The sequence below is a fragment of the Geotrypetes seraphini genome, chromosome 13 (genome assembly GCF_902459505.1).
Source record: "Geotrypetes seraphini chromosome 13, aGeoSer1.1, whole genome shotgun sequence".
NCBI classification, from domain to species: Eukaryota; Metazoa; Chordata; class Amphibia; order Gymnophiona; family Dermophiidae; genus Geotrypetes; species Geotrypetes seraphini.
This window is the reverse complement of record NC_047096.1, coordinates 1,533,007-1,554,872: the sequence shown is the minus strand read 5'-3', so window position 1 is coordinate 1,554,872 and position 21,866 is coordinate 1,533,007. Positions and strand designations below refer to the sequence as shown.

General features: G+C 44.8%; 1 protein-coding gene and 1 non-coding gene across 2 annotated transcripts in view; both read left to right on the top strand.

Annotated features, from left to right (window-relative positions):
* TFEB (transcription factor EB) overlaps window positions 1-20,773 on the top strand; it is a 32,028-nt gene extending 11,255 nt beyond the window's left edge. The window contains exons 2-9 of the mRNA XM_033918389.1: window positions 1,641-1,861; window positions 2,280-2,540; window positions 3,777-3,857; window positions 7,540-7,660; window positions 8,918-8,974; window positions 10,708-10,783; window positions 13,234-13,381; window positions 15,436-20,773. Of these exons, the coding sequence (XP_033774280.1) occupies window positions 1,670-1,861; window positions 2,280-2,540; window positions 3,777-3,857; window positions 7,540-7,660; window positions 8,918-8,974; window positions 10,708-10,783; window positions 13,234-13,381; window positions 15,436-15,831 (1,332 nt within the window). The 5' untranslated portion in view covers window positions 1,641-1,669 and the 3' untranslated portion in view covers window positions 15,832-20,773. The remainder of the gene's footprint in view (window positions 1-1,640; window positions 1,862-2,279; window positions 2,541-3,776; window positions 3,858-7,539; window positions 7,661-8,917; window positions 8,975-10,707; window positions 10,784-13,233; window positions 13,382-15,435) is intronic.
* TRNAK-UUU lies at window positions 20,568-20,640 on the top strand. Its single transcript has one exon. It is a non-coding gene; the product is annotated as a tRNA-Lys (tRNA).
* Window positions 20,774-21,866: the final 1,093 nt, after the last annotated feature.

Sequence of the window (21,866 nt, the reverse complement as noted above, 5' to 3'; positions counted from 1 at the left end):
GCATCTCCTCTTCCTATAGGCTAAGGCTCTTTATAACTGCATTGTGAGGTCATAGGGCTTTATGGTTATAGAAACATAGAAACATGATGGCAGATAAAGGCCAAATGGCCCATCCAGTCTGCCTATCTGCAGCATCCACTATCTCCTCATCTCCCTATGAGATCCCATGTGCCTGTCCCATGCTTTCTTGAACTCGGACACAGTCTTTGTCTCCACCATCTCTACTGGGAGACTATTCCATGCATCTATCACCCTTTCTGTAAAAAGTATTTCCTTAGATTATTCCTGAGCCTATCACCTCTTAACTTCATCCTATGCCCTTTCATTCCAGAGCTTCCTTTCAAATGAAAGAGACTCGACTCATGCACATTTACATCATGTATGTATTTAAACGTCTCCATCATATCTCCCCTCTCCCGCCTTTCCTCCAAAGTATACATATTGAGATCTTTAAGTCTGTCCCCATATGCCTTATCACGAAGACCGCACACCATTTTAGTAGCCTTCCTCTGGATCAACTCCATCCTTTTTATATCTTTTTGAAGGTGTGGCCTCCAGAATTGTACTGAATATTCTAAATGAGGTCTCACCAAAGTCTTATACAGGGGCATCAATACTTCCTTTTTCCTACTGGCCATACCTCTTCCAATGCAACCTAGCATCTTCCTCTTTTGTGCATGAAAGTTCTTCACCCTTTAAACTGTGCCATTCCCAGGTAGAGTGGGGACCAGCTGTGGTGCAGGAATCGGGTTTGAGAGGGGAGCAGGAATGAAGCGTGAGAGAAGAACTTGCACTTATGCCATGGAAGCACAAAGACTGCTCTTTAGAATTTAGGATTAAACTTAATCGATTGATTGCCTTTCCTAGAACACATAACCCAAGTCAAAACACAAAAAGGATAAAATCGGGCCAATTACATCAAACCGTGTAGAAAAAAAACACCAAAATTAAAAACCAAAAATAGCAGAAGGATATGAGTCATTCCACGCCAAGTGGTCCAGAGCTCTGCATTCGACAATCTGAGAAATGGATGGCTACAATTGATTCAGAATACCGCTGCAAAATTGATTTATGGGAAGAGCAAATTCCACCATGTGACTCCTTTGCTTTTGTGCCTCCATTGGCTCCCGGTTCATCTCAGAATCCAGTTTAAAAGTACAGGCATCATTTTCAAAATTTTATATGGTATTTTTATTCCTCTTCTATGGAACGTTTACAGATTGTCTTATGCAAGAGGCTCTCAACAATTTAAACTTTTCCTCCCTTCTAGGAAAGGAATTAGACTTTTAAATTTTCTCAATTATGGAACGAACTCTCTTTAATTTTGAGATGTCCCAGTCCTTTCCAATCCTTCCATAAATCTTTAAAACTTTTCTATTTGCTAAACATTTTGAAAATTAATCTCCTTCCAATTTGAGCAAATCTTTGTTAATTATTGTTAAAACCGTGTTGAGCTTCCTCTGGTTGATGACCTGGTATATAAAGGTAAGTTTTAGTTTAGTTTAGATCCAGAGTTTTGAGGCCCCTTTACGAGTATTTTTTGTATCCATGGACCCTCCTTGAAACTGGACCCATAGACCTAGAACCTGCTGGATCTTTTGTTGCATGAGAGTTTCATTCTTCTCTCTGCCCCCTTGCAGTGAGCTTGGCCAGAGGCAGCAGGAGCACGATGGCGTCTCGTATCGGTATGCGGATGCAGTTAATGCGGGAGCAGGTGCAGCAGGAGGAGCAAAGGGAACGGCTGAAGATGCAACAGCTGCAATATATCCAACAACAGCAGCTGCCGGTCACATCCTCTCCTGCCATCAGCACTCCTGTGAACTTCCAGCCCCCTCCTCAAGTGCCCTTGGAGGTTTTAAAGGTGAGTCTTGATTTCTTCCATTCAGGAGTCTCCTGAGCCGCCACGGATGCAGACATTTTATTTTTCACTCTAGAAGTCATTTTGTAAACGGCTTGTACAGAGTCTCCTCAGGCAGGGGTTACTAGTACTATGAATTATTTCTATAGCACAGAGTCACAAAGAAGGAGGAAACAGTCCCTGCTCGAAAGAGCTTACGATCTAGACAGACAGGATGCCAGAGTGGGGGGCTACAGTTAGGAGGGATGGTTAATCTGCTGGCTAGGGTGTGGTTTAGGGTGGAGTTTAGACAGAGCATGAGAGGAATCATTAGTCAAAAACACAGGTACGAGCTTCTCATATGCCCAGGTAGGAGCAGCCAAGGGGCCAAAGTTGCTGCTTGCAGTTCTGCCTCTAATTATTTCTCCTGTTCATGATTCAGGTTCAGACACACTTGGAGAACCCTACATCGTATCACCTGCAGCAGTCTCTGGACAAGAAACTTCGGGACTATTTCTCCGATACATATGGCAATAAATTTGCAGCGCAGGTTAACTGCATGAGACCTCCGACGAATCCACCAGCTGCTGCGATCTCTTCACCAGGCCTGAGTGGCAGCCATGTCATCTCCTCCTCAGCGGGTAACAGCGCCCCCAACAGTCCAATGGCGATGCTGAACATCTGCTCCAATCCCGAACGAGAGGTCAGAACACATTACACATGAGGCAGGACTTCAACAAGCTCCGTTGGGCCATTTAAATCGCCTCCTGCCACCTAAGGGGGGATATTTACTGGCATTTGGCCAGAGAATGCCACTGAATATCTCCACAAACTGCCCAACCAAAAAGTGGACATAACAGGGGAACGCTGGCAGCAGGAGCCCCGGGTTATGCAGGTGCCGTCACCTACATAACTTTCTTTTATTTTTAAATATGGTTCCCTGATCCCCTTTGGAATGCTCCCCCCTGCCATCCAGGTAAGCCCTCAGATCCGCCTGTATCCCTGATGGTCCAATGGTGGTTGTTGGGAGGCGGGACCACACACGGCTCCAAAATGGCTGCCGCAGCAGCTTGCACTACAACGCAAATATTGGCCAGGCCCGTATAAGCTCTGGCACATTCAGCCCCCAGTATTCAATGCTGATGAACATGGCCTGGCACTGAATATTGGGAGCTAATTTAGCTGGCGATGGAAAATGCTGACTGTCACTGGCTGAATATCGAGAGGGAGTGGATCTAAAACCAATTCTAAAAAGTATTTTTTCAGTCAAGGCAAAATTGGACTCTAGAATCACAATAGAGTTTAAAAAAGGTTTAGGTAGGTTTCTAAAGGACAAGTCCACTAACTGTTATGTAACTGGATATTCGTAGAGGTCTCCAGCTTTGGGAATGCAGTAGGTTTCTCTTTCATGGGCCTCTAACTGGCTGTCATTGGAGACAGGATGCTGGGCTCAATGGTGGTCGTCTGACCTAGGACGGCATCTTTCAGCTTCTTGAAAAAGGAAGTTGAAAGGTCCATGATGGGGGATCAGTCCCACTTTCTCCCAGCAGAAGGTGCAGTAAGACAGTGTTTCTCAACTCGGTCCTGGAGTCCTCTCATGCCAGTCAGGTTTTCAGGATATTCACAATGAATATGCATAAACTTGATTTGCTTAAACTGCCTCCATATTCATTGTGGATATCCCAAAAACCTGACTGGCAAGGGGGGACTTCAGGATCGAGTTGAGAAACACCGCACTGGGAGATGTGGAGGGATCAGAGCTCTACCCAGCAGGAGACACCACAGGGGATGGTCCAGCTTTTCTGACTATAAGGAGATCCCAGATCTGCAGTCTCAGCCTCTGCCAGCAGAGGAGCTGTTTGCAATGCTGGATGAGGGGAGTGACTGAGGCTAGACTTGCTTTGGCCACATTGATTCAGTGCTCCACTTTCTCTGGCAGATGGATGATGTTATCGATCAGATCATGAGTTTGGACGATGTTTTTGGATTCACAGATCCTGCTGCCTCCATGCCTAACACCGTAAGTGTTCGCAGTCACTACCTGTCTTCATGTGCTTGTGTATAAATATGGATCCGTCAACATACTTGTATATGTACTCACCCCTGTGTGTGTCTCTTGCTTGTTTGTAGGCTCTATAATTAAGAAAATACAGTATCAGTGGGTGCTCATCTCAACACTTGCATTATGCCAGAGAGCGCCTCCTTGTGGTGTTCATAAGGATTTTGCCCCTCCCAATTTCCTCTTTTATTGCATATATGTCACACTGAATAGTTTCCGATCTGTAAACATAGTGCAATATTGAACAAAGGCAACCTGAGTAAATGCGAGCATGACATGGTTTTTCCATTATAATGTCATTTATTTAATGAATAAAGTAATCCAACATCAGTATCACCCCTGTGAGAAAGTAACTGTCCCCTTACTTAGTCAGCTGGTTGGATACAGCCAGGCTTGGTTGAGCCTTCCCTGTTGAATCTATATATTGAACCAAACTATGAGTCCCTACAAGGTTTCTACAAGAATGCTATAACTCCAGAAGAGATGTAGAAATATTTCAGTTTAGAAAGGATTGCAAAGCTAGTTCTGATGCTCTGGGACTCCACTGAACCACAGTGAAAACCACTATCTGGAGATCGAAGTGCAGTATCTGTTTCTGTTTGAGAAGAACATTGCTCTTAGCTGAAACAGTTCTGCTCAGGTTGAGTCTGGAAGACTTACATGTGTCATGCCTATGCCATCCTGTCCAAGTGGCACCCAGAAAATGCCCACAGAAACATCATTGAACAGAGTTTTGTTGTTAGTGGAACTTCCACCAACAACATTTTGCCGTCCTTGTACAAATCATCCTCTCCAGACTAGACTACTGTAACTCCATCTATTTAAGTCTAACCAAAAAAAGTCTCCAAAGACTTCAGCAAATTCAGAACACTGCGGCCAAGCTGATCTTCACAAAAAGCAAATTTGATCATGTTTTTCCACTTCTGTCCAAACTTCACTGGCTTCCAGTAATTTCCAGGGTTCATTTTAAATGCGACTGCCTAGCTTTTAAGATCCTACATAGCATCCTCCCTCCCCTAATTCCACTATCTTGGAACTCCTTGAGTCCTGATTCCACCAGATCCACCCCAAAACTTAAACTATCCTTCCCCACGCTAAAAGGTATCCTCTTTATGGGAAAATTAGGGAAATCTCTCTTCTTCAGAATCACTGAGCTCTGGAATAACCGTACTGCCCCACTACGGAATCTGGGCTCCTTTCAACTATTCTGAAAGCACCTGAAAACTAGGCTATTCACAAAAATGTAGTGCTCTCTTCCCCCCTACACTCAACCTCTAACCCCATTATGCTGTTCCTTCCTTACATTAAGCTCTTGTAAACCGCGCCAAGCTCCATAATTATGGAGAGGATGCGGTATATAAACTTAAGGTTTAGTTTAATTTAGTTAGTGGAAGGATGCAACGATGGGACAGTGTTAGCAGTGTTACCTTTCTGGTCATATAATAATAATAACTTGCTCTTGGCCAAATCCAAAGGCCTCTACTCCATCCTCATCCTTCTTGATCTATGCAGCTTTTGACACAATACTCATCGATACGCTGGATTTCGGGGCTCTGTTATCACACGCTTTCTTCCTCGCTTTCAGCGTGGATCCTGCTGTCGGTCGGTCGACCTCAGGCCAGAGTGTTATTGTGATCTAAGACCAACATCCTCACACATCCATTTTCCTCTTAGGTTTTAGCATAATTAGTGGTCTCCCCAGTTCCCTCCTTACCTCATATTTCAAACTTGTCACTTAGGTTCCTCTTCTGATTTTAATATTTTTTTATCTGATATTAAGGTTTCAGGTTTTTATTTATATTTGATGGATCACTTATTCAAATTACTAAGCGATTTACAGCTTCATAAAACGGGTTACAATAAGTAAACAATAAACAAAAGTCTTAGAACTAACAATTTTAAGACGTACACGAAATGTAAGGATAAAGGGGTAAAGTTACATCTTCATAACTTAAGAGAAGAGAGAAAATAAGGGATGAAACAATGGGAATCTGAGCCCTAATATTTAACATAGTAACATAGTAGATGATGGCAGATAAAGACCCCGAATGGTCCATCCAGTCTGCCCAACCTGATTCAATTTAAATTTTTTAATTTTTTCTTCTTAGCTATTACTTGGGTTCCAACTGCCGAAATCTCTGTTAAGACTTACTCCAGCCCATCTACACCCTCCCAGCCATTGAAGCCCTCCCCTGCCCATCCTCCACCAAACGGCCATACACAGACACAGACCGTACAAGTCTGCCCAGTAACTGGCCTAGTTCAATCTTTAATCTTATTTTCTGATTCTAGATCCTTTGTGTTCATCCCACGCTTCGTTGAACTCAGTCACAGTTTTCCTCTCCACCACCTCTCTCAGAAGCGCATTCAAGGCATCCACCACCCTCTCCGTAAAGTAGAATTTCCTAACATTGCTCTTGAATCTACCACCCCTCAACCTCAAATTATGTCCTCTGATTTTACCATTTTCCTTTCTCTGGAAAAGATTTTGTTCTACATTAATACCCTTCAAGTATTTGAATGTCTGAATCATATCTCCCCTGTCTCTCCTTTCCTCTAGGGTATACATATTCAGGGCTTCCAGTCTCTCCTCATATGTCTTCTGGTGCAAGCCTCCTATCATTTTCGTCGCCCTCCTCTGGACCGCCTCAAGTCTTCTTACGTCCTTTGCCAGATACAGTCTCCAAAATTGAACACAATATTCCAAGTGGAGCCTTACCAATGGCCTGTACAGGGGCATCAACACCTTTGTTCTTCTATTGGTTATGCCTCTCTTTATACAGCCCAGCATCCTTCTGGCAGCAGCCACTGCCTTGTCACACTGTTTTTTCGCCTTTAGATCTTCGGACACTATCACCCCAAGGTCCCTCTCCCCGTCTGTGCATATCAGCTTCTCTCCTCCCAGCATATACGGTTCCTTCCTATTATTAATCCCCAAATGCATTACTCTGCATTTCTTTGCATTGAATTTTAGTTGCCAGGCTAATTGCTTAGGTAATTAAAAGTGAAATATGAAATAAATGTGTTCCCTGTCCATAGAAGCGGGTTTGGTTATTAAATAGCGCTAAGGCATTTAACGTGTCTTTAAATGCCGGTTTCAGGTTCCACTTTGCATGGTGGTTATTGCAGTGTAATTTTTCAGCATGAAGGTCGTCTTTGCTCCATTTTGTACGTACTTTGCCCGCAATAGCGGTTATTAGCTCAGGGAGCCACGCTGAATGCTCCATGCTACTTCCGACGTTCATATCGTGATTTAGCAAAAGGGGGTTGGTTTTGGCACAGAGTTTGCTGCTCCTAGTTTTTGTGGTATTTTGTGTGCGCAGTTCCAAAGTTTAGGTCCCCACATTATGGAATTATCCCGACAACATCAACACAGTGTTTAGGGGAAGATACAAGCTACCTCCGTATACCGGGGGTTATTCATTTCCTTAAAAATGCTGATGTACTGCCACACAGAGCCCGTCTGTCCAACGTGCTTTCCAAAATCACACGTCAGCGCCAGTGGTGAGATGTGCAGTTATTTCCAGTTCAGTGCTAGAAAGCCAGTGTTTTCTATTTTCTCAGTATTTCCTGTTGTGTTCATACGTCATATCCTGCAGCTCATGTTTGGTATGATGGGGACTCGTGTGTTTTTTTTTTGTAGCTCATGTTTTCCAGCAGTCACACGGATCTGTGCGGTGATGACCCCCGTGTGACAGCATCTCTCATTGGTGTCACCAGTAATTCCTGCCCACCAGATCTCAGTATCAAAAGGGAATTGACAGGTAAATGAGGTGTGAGTCTGGATGTAATCTTGCCTTAGCTCAGTGCTGGCACAGGCCACTTTACTTTCTGTGCAGGGCTCACTTTTTCAGTGGTCATCTAATTGCTGTCCTTTGCTGAGAGGAGTACCTCTGGTCAGTTTTCATATGACAGAACATAAGCTTAGCCCTTTCTATGGATGACCAGGGCAATACTGAGCCCAGGCGGTCACTGATTACAGAGGTACACACTAGAGAATGACATGGGGACAAATTTTCACGTCTCGATGAGTTCTTTTCCTATCCCTGCCCCATCCTCACAAGCCTCAAACCCTTTAAAATCATAAGTGTTCAAGGCTTGTGCAGTTAAGGCAGAACTTACAGGAATGGGACAGAGACAGAGACAAAACTTGTGTCATTCTCTAGTACACACTGCTGCAGACATAAAATGACCCAGTTTGGGCACAAGTGTTGAAAATGTGGGTCTTTGGTGGTGCTGGAAGTTGTCTGTGTGGCCCGTCAATATTCAGACTAGTTCCTGGATAAAGGTGGGGCAGTCTTTGTACTGTTCAAATTTTTATCTGGGCACTTGCCTAATTAGCAGACTAAAATTCATCATGAACTGGGTAAGTCTTGGCTCTGCTCTGACTCTGCCACCAGACCTCTGTGGCACTCTGTGCTGAGATTTAGTGGCACTCTCTGCTTAATAAAGGAAGAGGATTTATTTAATGTCCCCTTGAGATCATTCCTGGATCCAAAAGCAGACCAACCTAGAAATATAGCACAAATTTGAATTGAAACAAACACATGTGCCTGACATGATGTCTTCCCTGGAAGACAAGTTTACTGTTATGCTAGAGAGATGGGTGCTTTTGGACGATACCTCTGTAGTTGGCCTCTGACACAGCCTTCTGTCAGGCATATGTGTTTGTTCTCATTAAAATATTTCTCTCGTCGGGCTGTTGCTTGTTTTGCTGTGATTATACCGCAGGATTTCAGAGGGGGGAGGGGTCACGTAAATCCTTTTAAATATCTACCCCTGAGTTCTAGAGTGAACCACTGACTCTCTCACCAGGGTACAGGGTAATGAAGGAAGATGATTTACATTTCTGGTCTCTGCACAGTGGTGGTTGGTTAACATCTCTGGCCAAATCTAGTCATCAGGTTAACATGAGTCTTCATTTCTGCTGGAGAGAGTGAATGACCTGGAGGAGCTCGTGAGTGCAAACACACCAGACACACATGGGGTACTACAGCTCACACTCTCCATTTCTCTTGTAGATGCAGAGAACAGAGCGATAGCCAAAGAGCGGCAGAAGAAAGATAATCACAATTTGAGTAAGTTACATTTAAAATCCAGTGTGAGGAAGGCAGAGCTGGGGAATGCTGAAGCTCCGCCAGCCACACCTCTCCTCCTCTTGCTGCTTCAGGAAACAGGAAGCTTCAAGCTGTCAACGCTGGGACTCCTCACGTGGGAACTGAGCATGCTCAGGGAGTCCTGGAGTTGGCAGCCGAGGCGCATTTCCAACTTCCTGTTTTCTGCAGCAGCAAGAGGAGAGGAGAGGCTCAGCAGTGAAAATCTTTAGCTGGTGGGGCTTCAGCATCCAATGGCTGGTTACATTCCTGGTCTATAAATGCAGAGTATGAGGAGAACTGAGGGCCAGATTCTCAAAACTTTAAGGTTGCCTTTAATGCAGTTGCTAAGCTAGTTCAGTGTCCGATTATCAAAATGGCTTACCCTGGTCTTTTTGGAGGTTCCTGGCAGTCTCCAATTCGGCTCATCAGTATTTAAAAGAGCACTCTGGTGGATTCTTCAACATTTCCGAGTGATTCTCCAATTTAGTTTTTGGTGACAGGTCCGGGGATGCCGGTACTGTAAAAAGTTCATCTCTGGCGTGTGTTTTGACTGTGGCTCTTGGGGAAAAAAACCCTACATGATTCACATAAATTAGAGTCTTTTTTTTTGGGGGGGGGGGGGGAGTACGTGTATTATAGCCATGTCTTCTGTGTTTCTGGCTGTGGTTCATGATAAAATATGACATTAAAAACAAATTACAAGATTTATATGAAAGTTTTGGGGGGAGAAAAGGCAGGTCTTATGCGCGCTTGTTGAAAGTTGACGTTGCATCTCCCCTCACTTTCCTTCATCCAATAGCTCTGGCATGCCTATGATTGACACACTGCTTACGGCGTTGCTTTTCCCGGCGCATGTGCACATTTACGCTTCTTTCGTGGTGTATTCTGCGCATGTGCTGATCACTATCACCAGCGAACCTTCGCTACTCTCCACCTACCTCATTTGCATGCGTGAATTTTTGAGAATGACTCACCTTTTTGAAATCACTACAATAATGGCTGCGACAGAAGCCCATCGGTTTTTACCGCAAAGTTTTGAGAATCTAGCCCACGGAGAGTGTGAGGAAGGCTGAGAAATTGTGGAGACAACAGAGCAAATGGAATGTGTGGTGCAGTGGTTAAAGCTACAGCCTCAGCACCCACACTGCTCCTTGTGACCCTGGGCAAGTCACTTAATCCCCCCATTATCCAAGATACATTAGATAGATTGTGAGAGGGAAAAATGCTCAAGTACCTGAATAAATTCATGTAAAACCGTTCTGAGTTCCTTTGGGAATGAATAAATAGTGTGGAAAGTTTCAGCCTCTGATAGGCAGAGCTGGTATTGTGACATCATAATGCCTCATTCCACCAATAAGAGCCAACCTCATTAGTGATGTCACAATGGCTGGCTTTTGCTACATTTTCTAGAGTGGTGCAGTGGTTAAAGCTACAGCCTCAGCACCCATGCTGCTCCTTGTGACCCTGGGCAAGTCACTTAATCCCCCCATTATCCAAGATACATTACATAGATTGTGACAGGGAAAAATGCTCAAGTACCTGAATAGATTCATGTAAACCGTTCTGAGCTTCCCTGGGAGAATGGTATAGAAAATGGAATAAAAACATAGCTGTGTGTTAAATGCCAGATTAAGGCAGCCAGGGCTCTGGGAATGTGGTAGAAATGTCCCTAAGGGATTCCCAGATACTGATCTGATTGTCTTTTCTCTCTTCAGTTGAGCGAAGACGAAGATTCAACATTAATGATCGTATTAAAGAGCTCGGGACGCTGATCCCAAAAGTCACTGACCTGTAAGTAGCAACTGCATGTTGAGAAAAGTGTTCAAATCTGGCTGCCCGGATACAAAGACAGAACAAGTGGATCTTTTGATCCGAGGCATTGTGCCAGGTCTTAAAGGAGAAGTCTGAGGACAGGTTCATTGGCAGCTGCTTTTTCGACAAGTCATTTATCCAGAGCAGAAAAGAAGATTCAGGTCCGGAAATATAATCTAAAGCGTTTTTTCCGTCCCCTGGCCTGCTTGGTTTTTATTCAGCCCAATGTGTGTCCAGAGAATCAGTCCAGAAAGAAGGAACCGTGATATTGTTTTGTAAATGACAAAGGTAGAATAAGGTAACATTTTTGGTGCCTCTGAATGGATGGACAGAGATGAGGCAAAATACGATTTACAGACGGAGACTTGTTCTGTACTCAGAGGTAGAGCTAAGAAATTTAGGCACCAAGATGATAGAAACCTAGAACCATGAGAGCTGATTTAAAGGCCAAATGGTCCATTCGGCTAAGTACGATTTCTGTGGAGTCCCCTGTTTAGCTGTGAAACAATGCCAAAGGCTCACACTTCACTTTTGGCACTTAGGTGCTTAACTCCTGCGCAATGAACACCCACGTCAACAGCCCCCTAGAGGTTGGCACGTTCTAGAACAGCAAGTAGGGCCTAGATGCACTAAAAAGGATCGGTAAGACTGGGGGGGGGGGAGTCTGCTCTGATCCGATTCCAAAAGAACTATTGATGCACTAGGAAGTTTGCATACAAATGATTCACACAAAGGTTTCTCGTCATCCCTGTCTCTCCCCTCCGATTGATCCCTGTGAGAGCAACCCTCGCACATGTGCAGAGCTGGCAGGGGATGCCCCAAAAGCAGCCTCCTGCCACTCAGCTCTTTGGGGTAGGAAACCTTTTTTAAAAAATTGGCACAGATGCACGCACAATATCTGCCCCATTAAAAAAATAAAATAAAAAGCACCCCTCCCCCCACCGATGACGGCTCTCCCCGATGACCTCCAAAAAACGCGGCACCAGGAATCCCCCCCCAGCACTAGCAAAAATCAGCAGGAAGAATGGCTAGTCCCTCTTGCCATGCTGTCCCCCTTGCAGCAGCGAAATGGCAGGAGAGATGCCCACTCCCTCCTGCCACTGAAGGTCCACCCCTGCCCCAGGTGCCCCATGCCAACAATCCCCTTCCCCCACAAAAAAAAAGGCAGGAGGGATGCCCACTCCCTCCTGCCACAGGAGGTCCCATGAACCTCTTCCCCCCCTCGAGCCCCCCTCCCATACCTTTCAAGGAACTTGGGAGCACGAGGGATGCTCAGTCACTCCTCCAAGGCCCAGCTGTCCAAAATGACAGGTTATCCCCTCCCCTTTTGTCTCTATATGTCTCCTATGTCTTATTGTGCTAATGTCTTCCCCTTTGATTTTAATAGTTATGACCTTGTACACCGCTTAGACAATTTTTTAAGCGGTATATCAAATTTTAAATAAAACTTGAAAAACTTAGATGTGATACACGGGGAGGGGCCTAAGGCCCTGATTGGCTCAGATGCCTCCCAAGGAGAGGGGCCTTTGGCATCTGGGCCAGTCAGGGGTTAGGCTCCCGAGATGCAAGGGGGCTGAGTCTAAGGCCTTGATTGGCTCAGTCAAGCCTTTATAGGGGGGCTGGAAGGGGGATGTTAAGGTATGTTTGAGGGGCACCTGGTGTGGGGGTGGGCCTTCGGTGGCAGGATGGAGTGGGTATCCCTCCTGCCATGCGTGGGGAGCGGCATGGCAGGATTTTTGATAGCTCGGGAGGGGGGGCTTTTTTCATTTTTTTTTCAGTGGGACAGATATTTTGCATGTGCATAGTACATCAATTGCATGCTTATTTTGCATGGGGTTTTAGCTAATTTGCATGGCCAGATCAGAAAATGGACGATCAAGGGGGAAAACACGCGAAGAGTCGTTTTGTGCATTGGGTCGGCAAATGTGATTGCCGCTAAAGCTGTCAAAACAGGCTTAGTGATGATCGCTGGCTGTAGTGCATCTGGGCCTAAGAGAGTTGGACTCAAACTGCTAATTAGCAGCAATTGACACCAATGCAAGCCAATGACTGAAATATGTGTGCAACCAACCTTATTGTTTGAATTGCTCGTGCACGAATTTTGGGCTCTCAAATGTATATTATTAGTGTTCAGTGACTAAAAGTATGGGCAGAGGTTTCAGAGCAGGAGAAAGGCGTGGGGCGGAAGGGGCACTGGGAGTCCTTCCTACTGGTTGGGCTTTTTGAACTAGAGATCACAATCCGTGTATTCTGACTGATGCTCTAACGAGTGAGAGAAGGGGCTCAGAGAGGGTGAGAGTGAGAGAGCCTTCACTTGAGTGTCACACACTCCTAATGCGTGAGATTTGGCATCTCTGTGCCTTTAACCCCTTCGGCCTCTTGGGCAGAGGTTTGGGTGACTTTACAGTTCCTCTCGCTTTGTTCCCCAGGGATGTGCGTTGGAATAAAGGCACCATCCTGAAGGCTTCAGTTGATTACATTCGGCGTATGCAGAAGGAACAGCAGAGGTCACGGGAAGTAGAAAATCAGTCGAAGAGGCTGGAAATGACAAACAAACAGCTCTGGCTTCGTATCCAGGTAAGAAGAGAGAGACCCGCCAGTTAATTCCTGGAGACCAGATCCAGATGTGCACTGGTGCCCAGCTTGAGACACGGTGGTGATTACTGGAAACCAAATAGACAGAAAGTAAACACCTCAAGGCCTTGTGGAAGAGAAATCGTGTGGTAGGGAAATGACATTCAGAAGTGACCTCTAGAGGGCAGGAGTAGGCCTTGCAGTCAGGGCTTCCACGGCAGGTGTTCAGGTGTCAAAGAGTCTCCTAGACGAGAGCACAGTTGTTTTTTTTCAATCTAATACAGCTAATTGCTGACCTATGTCACTAAATCATTTAAAAAATATCCCAGAGAAGCAAAACAGTCCCGTTTCTGTTTACTGAAAGCATGCAGAAAGAGGCACTCCTTATGTTCCTTCCTGAACTGAAGGTAGTCAGTTTGGATACGAATGGAGTAGGTAGCACGTTTCAGAGAACAAGACAAGGCATAGTAAATGCAGCTCCTCGTGTGGATGCTCTTAAGAGACCTGAGTTCTCCCAGTCTAAAGCAGGGGAGTATACAACGAGCTAATATCTAGATCAGAGGTGTCCAACCTTTTGGCTTCGCTGAGCCGCATTGGCCGAAAAAAATGTTTCTGGGGCCACACAAACATGCAAACGCTGCAGCAAGACAGAGGAAGGAGCCGGCAAGACAGTAAACACCCGGGGGCAGCAGAGGAAAACACTGCATCGCCCTTGACCGGGGCCACACAAAATACTTCACTGGGCCGCAGGTTGGACACCCCTGATCTAGATTATTCTAGTGGTGTAGCCGGGACTCAGTGGGCCCTGGGCGGGAGGATCGAGATGGGCCCCAGGTATGTGTGCATGCGTGCGCGCACCCCTTGGATCCAGCCCCTCACCTCGCACTTAGCTACTTATCTACTCGTTGGGTCCTCCACAGATACAACATTGGAGACAGCACTAAAGGCTGCCTCTCTGACCAGCGGGACTTTTTCTCTGCTGCATCCGGCCCACTGGAAGTTGCACATGAAAGAGGATAGGTTCCTCTGGCCAGAAAGGAGCTGAGTGCAGGGGGCAGAGAGGTACCAGATCTAGGCATGAAGAAGGGAGGGTTCAGCTGCAGGCTATGCCCCTGGATCCTCCGAGTCTTCCCAGACACACACCTTGAATGGGGTCCTAGGTGCAACTGACAGCTAGTGGCATTTTGTAATTTGCTCACTCATCATGTGATGTGCCTTAGAAGGGGTACACGATATTTGTGGAGGTCTTAGGCAGTTCTTTCTCCCCTCCCCTCTTACTCCCATCCCCACTGCTTCTGCTGTTTCCCAAGTTACAGCAGTCGCACGACCCCAATTTTCAATCACATGTTGTTGCCTCTGCTGCCCTCCCACCCCAGGACAGGAAATGATAATATATAAGAATTAAAAAGAGTCAAAAACAATAGCAATATGAACCACGTAAAACCAGATTTGATACAGAAGGGAAAGAGGGGAAGAAAAATTACAATAAAAAAAAAAAAAAAAGAAGGCACAGATGGGAAGGAGTATAAGAAATGCTTCTCGTCTTGGAGCAACCAGGAAAGGGGGAGGACAGCAGCATGGATGAAAGGGAGGGGGGAATACTGGACACGAGAGTAGATAATAGAGTTGTTGAGAGACTGGGGAATAAGAGGAAAGGGAATAGGAGAGCCGGGGTAAAGGAAAAAAATAGAATGCTGTAGGAAGATGCAGTTAAAAGAGGGAAATAAGAAAAAATTAAATCTGGGCAGAAAGGCAGAAAAATAAATGGAAGAAAGCTTAAAGGAATTGAAGACAGAGAAGAATGACAGAGGAGATGGAGGAAAGCAGAAACGAGAGCTCAGACTAAAATAATTAGAATAAATAAAATGTCCAGACAACAGAAGTAGAAAGTCATTTTCTTTTCTATTTTGTGATTAGAATATGTCTGTTTTTGGAATCTCTACTGATCAGAGCTTGGGGATACACAGTTGAAATTTGTTTGACTTCGGGAGAACTTAGCTTGACATTGAGAATCAGGGACTGGAGCAGACATTAACTTATTTGCCTCTCTTCTGCAGGAGCTGGAAATGCAAGCCCAAATACATGGACTGCCCACCTCCTCGCCCTCTGGCATCAACACAGAAGACCTGGCACATCAGCTCATTAAACAGGAAATGAGGCAGGAGGAGAGAGCCCTGGACCCTCCACAGCATGTGCCTCCTCTGCACTCTCCATACCAGGAGCTGAACTTTGGCTTCAGTGGCAACAGTGCTGGTGACTTCCAGAGCCAGCTGGCTGCAGACCCTGAGACTTCCTTTCCCTCCTTGTCCAGGAAGGAGCTGGACTTGATGCTTTTGGACGACAGTCTGTTGCCACTGGCAGTTGACCCCCTCATCTCAGCCATGTCTCCAGAGGCTTCCAAGGCCAGCAGCCGTAGGAGCAGTTTTAGCATGGATGATTCGGATGCACTGTGACAGCAGAAAGACCCCAGACTCCATAGGAAGCCTTGCCATATGCCAGGAGGCGCTGGTGAGGTTGCTTGAGATAGGCTTACACTGGCACTTAGGATAGGAAACTCTTCTTTCTGTATTCTGGGAGGCCACCAGGAGCAATTTGGGAGTGTGGATCAGGCTCCTGGCGAGAACCTGGTCTGAGTTTCATAAACCAATTTCACTCTGTGCAATCGAAAGTGATTTTAACTGCAAAAGCAGTGACGGTCACAAATGGGCTCATGCACTGCCACACCTGGACAGAATGACACGCAGAGAGTAGCGTCACACCCCACAGCACAGAGCAGGCCAAAGGTCTGATTTTCACTGGTCATTGTTGAAGTTCTGCCCGGTTACTTCTGTCACAGACAGAAAAGAAGTGCAGTTTCTTCACTTGGGGGAGGGGGGTTTGATAAATAATGGAAAACAAGCCTTACTGTGCCATTCCTCTTTTGTCCCTGAGCAAATCTCAGGATCTTCCTAAAATTCTGTTCCTACTCCTGTCTTCTAATGTATGACATTGAAGGTTAGGTTAAAGCTCTCTGTGATAAGACAGAGGAAGGGATTGGTTCATGTTCACACTGATGTGCCTATATACACAACGGTTACAGACTGCTCAGCGCTCTCCCGTGTATGCTATCTATCCCCATTGGCCTTCATCTTATGCCCCCTCAATCGAGAGCTTCCTTTCAAATGAGAAACTCAACTAATGTGCATTTACGCCACGTAGGTATTTAAACGTCTCTATCCTATCTCCCCTCTCCTGCCTTTCCTCCAAAGTATACAGATTGAGATCTTTAAGTCTGTCCCCCTACGCCTTATGACGAAGACCACGGGACTGATTCCATCCTGTTGATATCTTTTTGAAGGAGTACGATTTTGTAAACGAGGTCTCACTGGAGTCGTATGCCTGGGCTTCATCACCTCTTTTTTCCTGTTGACCATTCCTCTCTCTATGCACCCAAGTATTCTGGTTTTTGTCATTGCCTCTTCTACTTGTTTGGCCACCTTATGATCACCCTCAAGTCCTACTGTCTTTTGTACACCGAAGTACGTCTTCCCTTGGGTTTTTGCAGTCCAAATAGATGACGCTATAGTTTATTTAATTTTGATAAACCTGCTTCTAAGAAATTTGTCAAAGGGGTTTACAAATACAAAATTTAAAGGAAAGAATTTCATTAAAAATAGAAAGAAATTCAAAATGCTCATCTCAGTATATTAAAGACCTCATTGACCCCCTCCCCCTTTTTACAAAACCTCGGAAGCGGATTTTAGCGCAAGCCGGCATACTGAATGCTCAAATAGTGTCGGGAGCAGCGCAGAGCATTCAGTGAGCTGTCTTGCGTTGAAAACCACTTCCAAGGTTTTGTAAAAAGGGGGGTTAAAGAGACAAACACCTAAACCATCCATACCATAAGCCAGGGGTGTCCAATGTCGGTCCTCGAGGGCCGCAATCCAGTCGGGTTTTCAGGATTTCCCCAATGAATATGCATGAGATCTATTTGCATGCACTGCTTTCAATGCATATTCATTGGGGAAATCCTGAAAACCCGACTGGATTGCGGCCCTCGAGGACCGACATTGGACATCCCTGCCATAAGCAGACAAAGCACTCGAACAGAAACACACCTCACAATATTACAGCATGCAAATAACAGTCATTAATTCCATCCTATCTCAGGTAATCCACAGACCAGGGCATTAAGAAGCCTAAGGCATTTCCAAAAGAGCATTCCATAATGAAAGAGTGACACAGGACTTGGTTCCCAGAAAACCCAGTGAATACCAAAAATGTGAATGCGGAACCATTGATCCTATGGGAAAAGGGGAATAGGTTCCTTTGCGACCCTGTTTATTGCACTTTTTTGATACCTAACACCATAAAGGTACCATTTTTTGTACCCTTATAAAGAACAGCTTGCTTGTTTTATTCTGCATTTTAAAAATATATTTTATACATAACATAATATTTTATTTATATACTGTAATACACCAAACAGTTTAATGTAGTTAACAAATTAAAAATAAAAAACTGAATATAATTGGTACAAATACCAAAATACAAGCATAAAATTCAATGTTCTTTCATAAATTTACGTCTTCAAATGACGCCTAAAGTGCGTAGACGATGAAGAGGACCAAATAATTGGAAGCAACTCTTGGTTCAAATGAGCTGTTTGAAAAGACAAATAACTTTCCAACATAAGCTCTACTTATTCTGCCTCGTAAAGAAGGGAAAGAAAAAACCGAATTACTGCGCAGAGTTCAAGTAGGCCCTGCAAGACCAAAAGCATCCATCATATAATTTGGTAACAAACCAAACAAGGCCTTGTACATAAAAATGCCAGGTTTAAAAAGTTAGCGGGCCTCGATTGGGAGCCAATAAAGTTGCCTGTAATAGGGCGAAACCTGATCAAACTTTCTTAGCCTAAAACTAAGACGAACGGCTGAATGCTAAACAATACGAAGCCTATTAAACTGTAATGCTTCTGAGGGCGTGTAAGGTAATCGAAGATACTAAGGGATCCTTTTATCAAGCCACGCTAGCCGCTAACGCCTGCCTTGAGCAGGCGGTAGTTTTTAGGTCAGTGTGGGAGTTAGCACGTGATTAAAAGTCACGCGCGCTAATCCTGTTAGCGCGGCTTGATAAAAGGAGCCCTAAGTATCAATGATTGACAAAATATTCAAAACGAAAGAATATCAAGTGAGGCAAATCCCTTCCGTACAACAGCATCTACTTGGGTTTCCAAACTTACGGTAATTTCTGACCTAACATCATTCCCCAAATTTTTGTACCCCTTATAATAATACTATTTTCATTCAAATTTGAAGAATTTGCAAAAAAAGAACGTAGTTTTCTCAGGGTTCATCCATTTTTCTACTACATTTATTACCTCATCAACTCGTTTGATCTCTTTTTTGGTGGTATAACGGAGATTGGAAGAAGGACTGTGATGCCGCGTTTGTTTTGTTGGTATAACGATACTCGCGAGTCGCGCATTGCTGTATGAATCTCCTCATGGGAATATACTTTGCGTGACCCTGAATATGTGAAAATGCCCATAAATAGCAAAAATGGATTACGTGAATAAGAGAATTTGTGGATACGGAAACGGAACACGTGGAAAACGAGAATGCATTGCAGCTACGGATGGTGGTGGAAGAACAGTGATCGGAGTGGCCTGGTCAGTTTGTACAGAGTAATCACAGACACATACAATGAGTTTTGATCCATATAGGCCAGAACCATCGTTTGAATGGGATTTTGTATTGGACATGAATCAACGTTTTACAGAACCAAATCGACAGACACAACAGTCTTATGGCTCCATTTTGCAGTATTTGAAGCCATTTAATCCTGCATCGATGGCAGTGCAGTAATTTCTGTAGGTCTGGAATTAAGTAAGGCCTGAATTGACATGTGAAAAGAAATGTCATCCAAGCAATCTCTAAGAGATGAAAAATCCCTTTCTAATTCCTGTGAAAATCAATCTAGTGAAAGAAACCAGTCATCGTAACTGTCCCCACCTCCAGGACATCCACCCTATCGGAGATTTTGATAAATCTTATCAGACAGCCCTTCAGACTAAGTATTGATCCTTGTGGCACACACTGGTAATACCCCTTTGCTCTGAGTGAATGACTTTTACCATTAGCCTTGTTCATCTTCCACTCAGTCAGTTTCTAACCCAGTTGGTCATTCTAGGGCCTATAGTCAGGGTCTTCACTTTATTCATATTTCGCCTATATAGAACCATGTCGAGGTCTTTGCTGAAATCGATGTACTTGATGTTTAAGCAGAGGCAGAGTAAGGGGGATGGGGGTGTGCGGACCGCTTGGTGGGGTCACTGGCACATCTGCTCCTCTCTTCCTCTGTCCCTTTGTGGCTCTTCACTACTGCGAGCAGCATCTCTAATGTGCTGTTTGTGCTGGCCCTGTCTCGCCCTCTGAAGTCACTTCCTGATCACAGAACCAGGAAGTGACATCAGAGGGAGATCCGAGGCTGGCATGGGCAGCAGGCTGAAATTCTGCTCACTCCGGCGAAGAGTTAAAAAGGTAAGTGGGGGGTGTTGGAAGGGAAGGCACGCATTTGGCAGAGGATGGGGAGGGAGCAGGGGCAGAGAAGAGGGCTAGGGGGCACCTCCTGCCCTCACTGTCTAGCACTCCACCTTGATCCAACTCTCTGGTCACCCAGTCAAAAATGAATGGGATTCTTCTGATAAGACCTGCCTCGAGTCCTCCAGTCCATTGAATTCCAGAAACCTCACTGTTTTAGAAGCGCTTTCATTAATTTACTCACCACAGAATTCAGACTAACTGGTCTGTAGTTCCCAACCTCCTTCTTGCTTCTGTTTTTGTGGCCAGGGACTACATCTGCCCTTCTCCAGTCCTCCCAGACTTTACCCAACTCTACAGACAACTTCCCTACGTTCCTTCCGTACCCTCAGATGTTTGCCATCTGGCCCGATCGCTTTATCTACCTTTAGATTAGTTATCTCCTCCCACAGTCTTTGTTACCAGAAGATGTGGTTACAGCAGGTAGTGTACCTGGGTTCAAAAAAGGTTTGAGCAAGTTCCTGGAGGAAAAGTCCTTAATGTGCTATTGAGATAGAAATGGGGAAGTCACTGCTGTCCCTGGGATCAGTAGCCTGGAATCTTGTTACTCTTTGGATTCTCCCAAGTATATGTGACCTGAACTAGTCACTGTTGGAAGAAGGAGCGTCTAGATAGCTCAGTCGGTACAGCATCAGACTTTTAATCTGAGGGTCCAGGGTTCAAGTCACTGTTTGGTCAACAGTGCCCTTTGCTAGAAGGATGCTTGGGTACATAGGGAGAGGTATGGCCAGTAGGAAAAAGGAGGCATACGTCGAGCTCTACGAACGTGGAGATGATGCGGTATACAAACCTAAGGATTAGATTAGATTAGATTAGATTTAGAATATAGTGTACACCTTCAAAAAGATATAAAAAGGATGGAGTTGGTCCAGAGGAAGGCTATTAAAATGGTGTGTGGTCTTCGTTATAAGGCATATGGGGACAGACTTAAAGATGTCAATCTGTAGACTTTGAAGGAAAGACGGGAGAGGGGAACATAAGAATTGTCACTGCTGGGTCAGACCAGTGGTCCATCGTGCCCAGCAGTCCAGTCACGCGGCGGCCCTTAGGTCAAAGACAAGTGCCCTACTTGAGTCTAGCCTTACCTGCGTACGTTTTGGTTCAGCAGGAACTTGTCTAACCTTGTCTTGAATCTCTGGAGGGTGCTTTCCCCTATAACGGCCTCCAGAAGAGCTTTCCAGATAGAGACATTTAAATACCTATGTGGCGTAAATACGCATGAGTCGAGCCTCTTTCATTTGAAAGGCAGCTATGGAATGAGAGGACATAGGATGAAGTTAAGAGGTGATGGGCTCAGGAGTAAACAAAGGAAATACTTTTTTTTACAGAAAGGGTGGTAGATGCGTTGAACAGTCTCCCGGTAGAGGTGGTGGAGACAAAGACTGAATTCAAGAATGTGTGGGAGAGGCACATGGAATCTCTTAAGGAGAATAGGAGATAGTGAATGCTGTGGATGGGCCATTTGGCCTTTATCTGCCATCATGTTTCTATGATACTGGGCTACTGTGGGCTAGATGGACCATTGGTCTGACCCAGTATGGATATTCTTATGTTCATATGAAAATTGTTTGAAATCTATCACACTTCCAGTCTTTTATAACTTATGAAGACTAACCTCCTTTTTCTTACCTTTTCAGCTACTATTGAGAACCAAAGGGACCTTCTATACCTCTTATTTTTATTTACTTTTCTTACAAAATAGTTTGCGGTCCTTTAATAGCTCCATTCAATTCTTCCTACTTCTAAATGTTCCCATCTAGACGACAGTTCCATGAGGTAAACCCCCATCTTGATAAAGTTAGTTTGTTTGAAGTCTAGAAGCTTCACTTTTGAATGAACCCTCTCCACATCTGTCTTAATATTAAACCACACAATCTGGTGATCACTGGATACGAGATGATCAC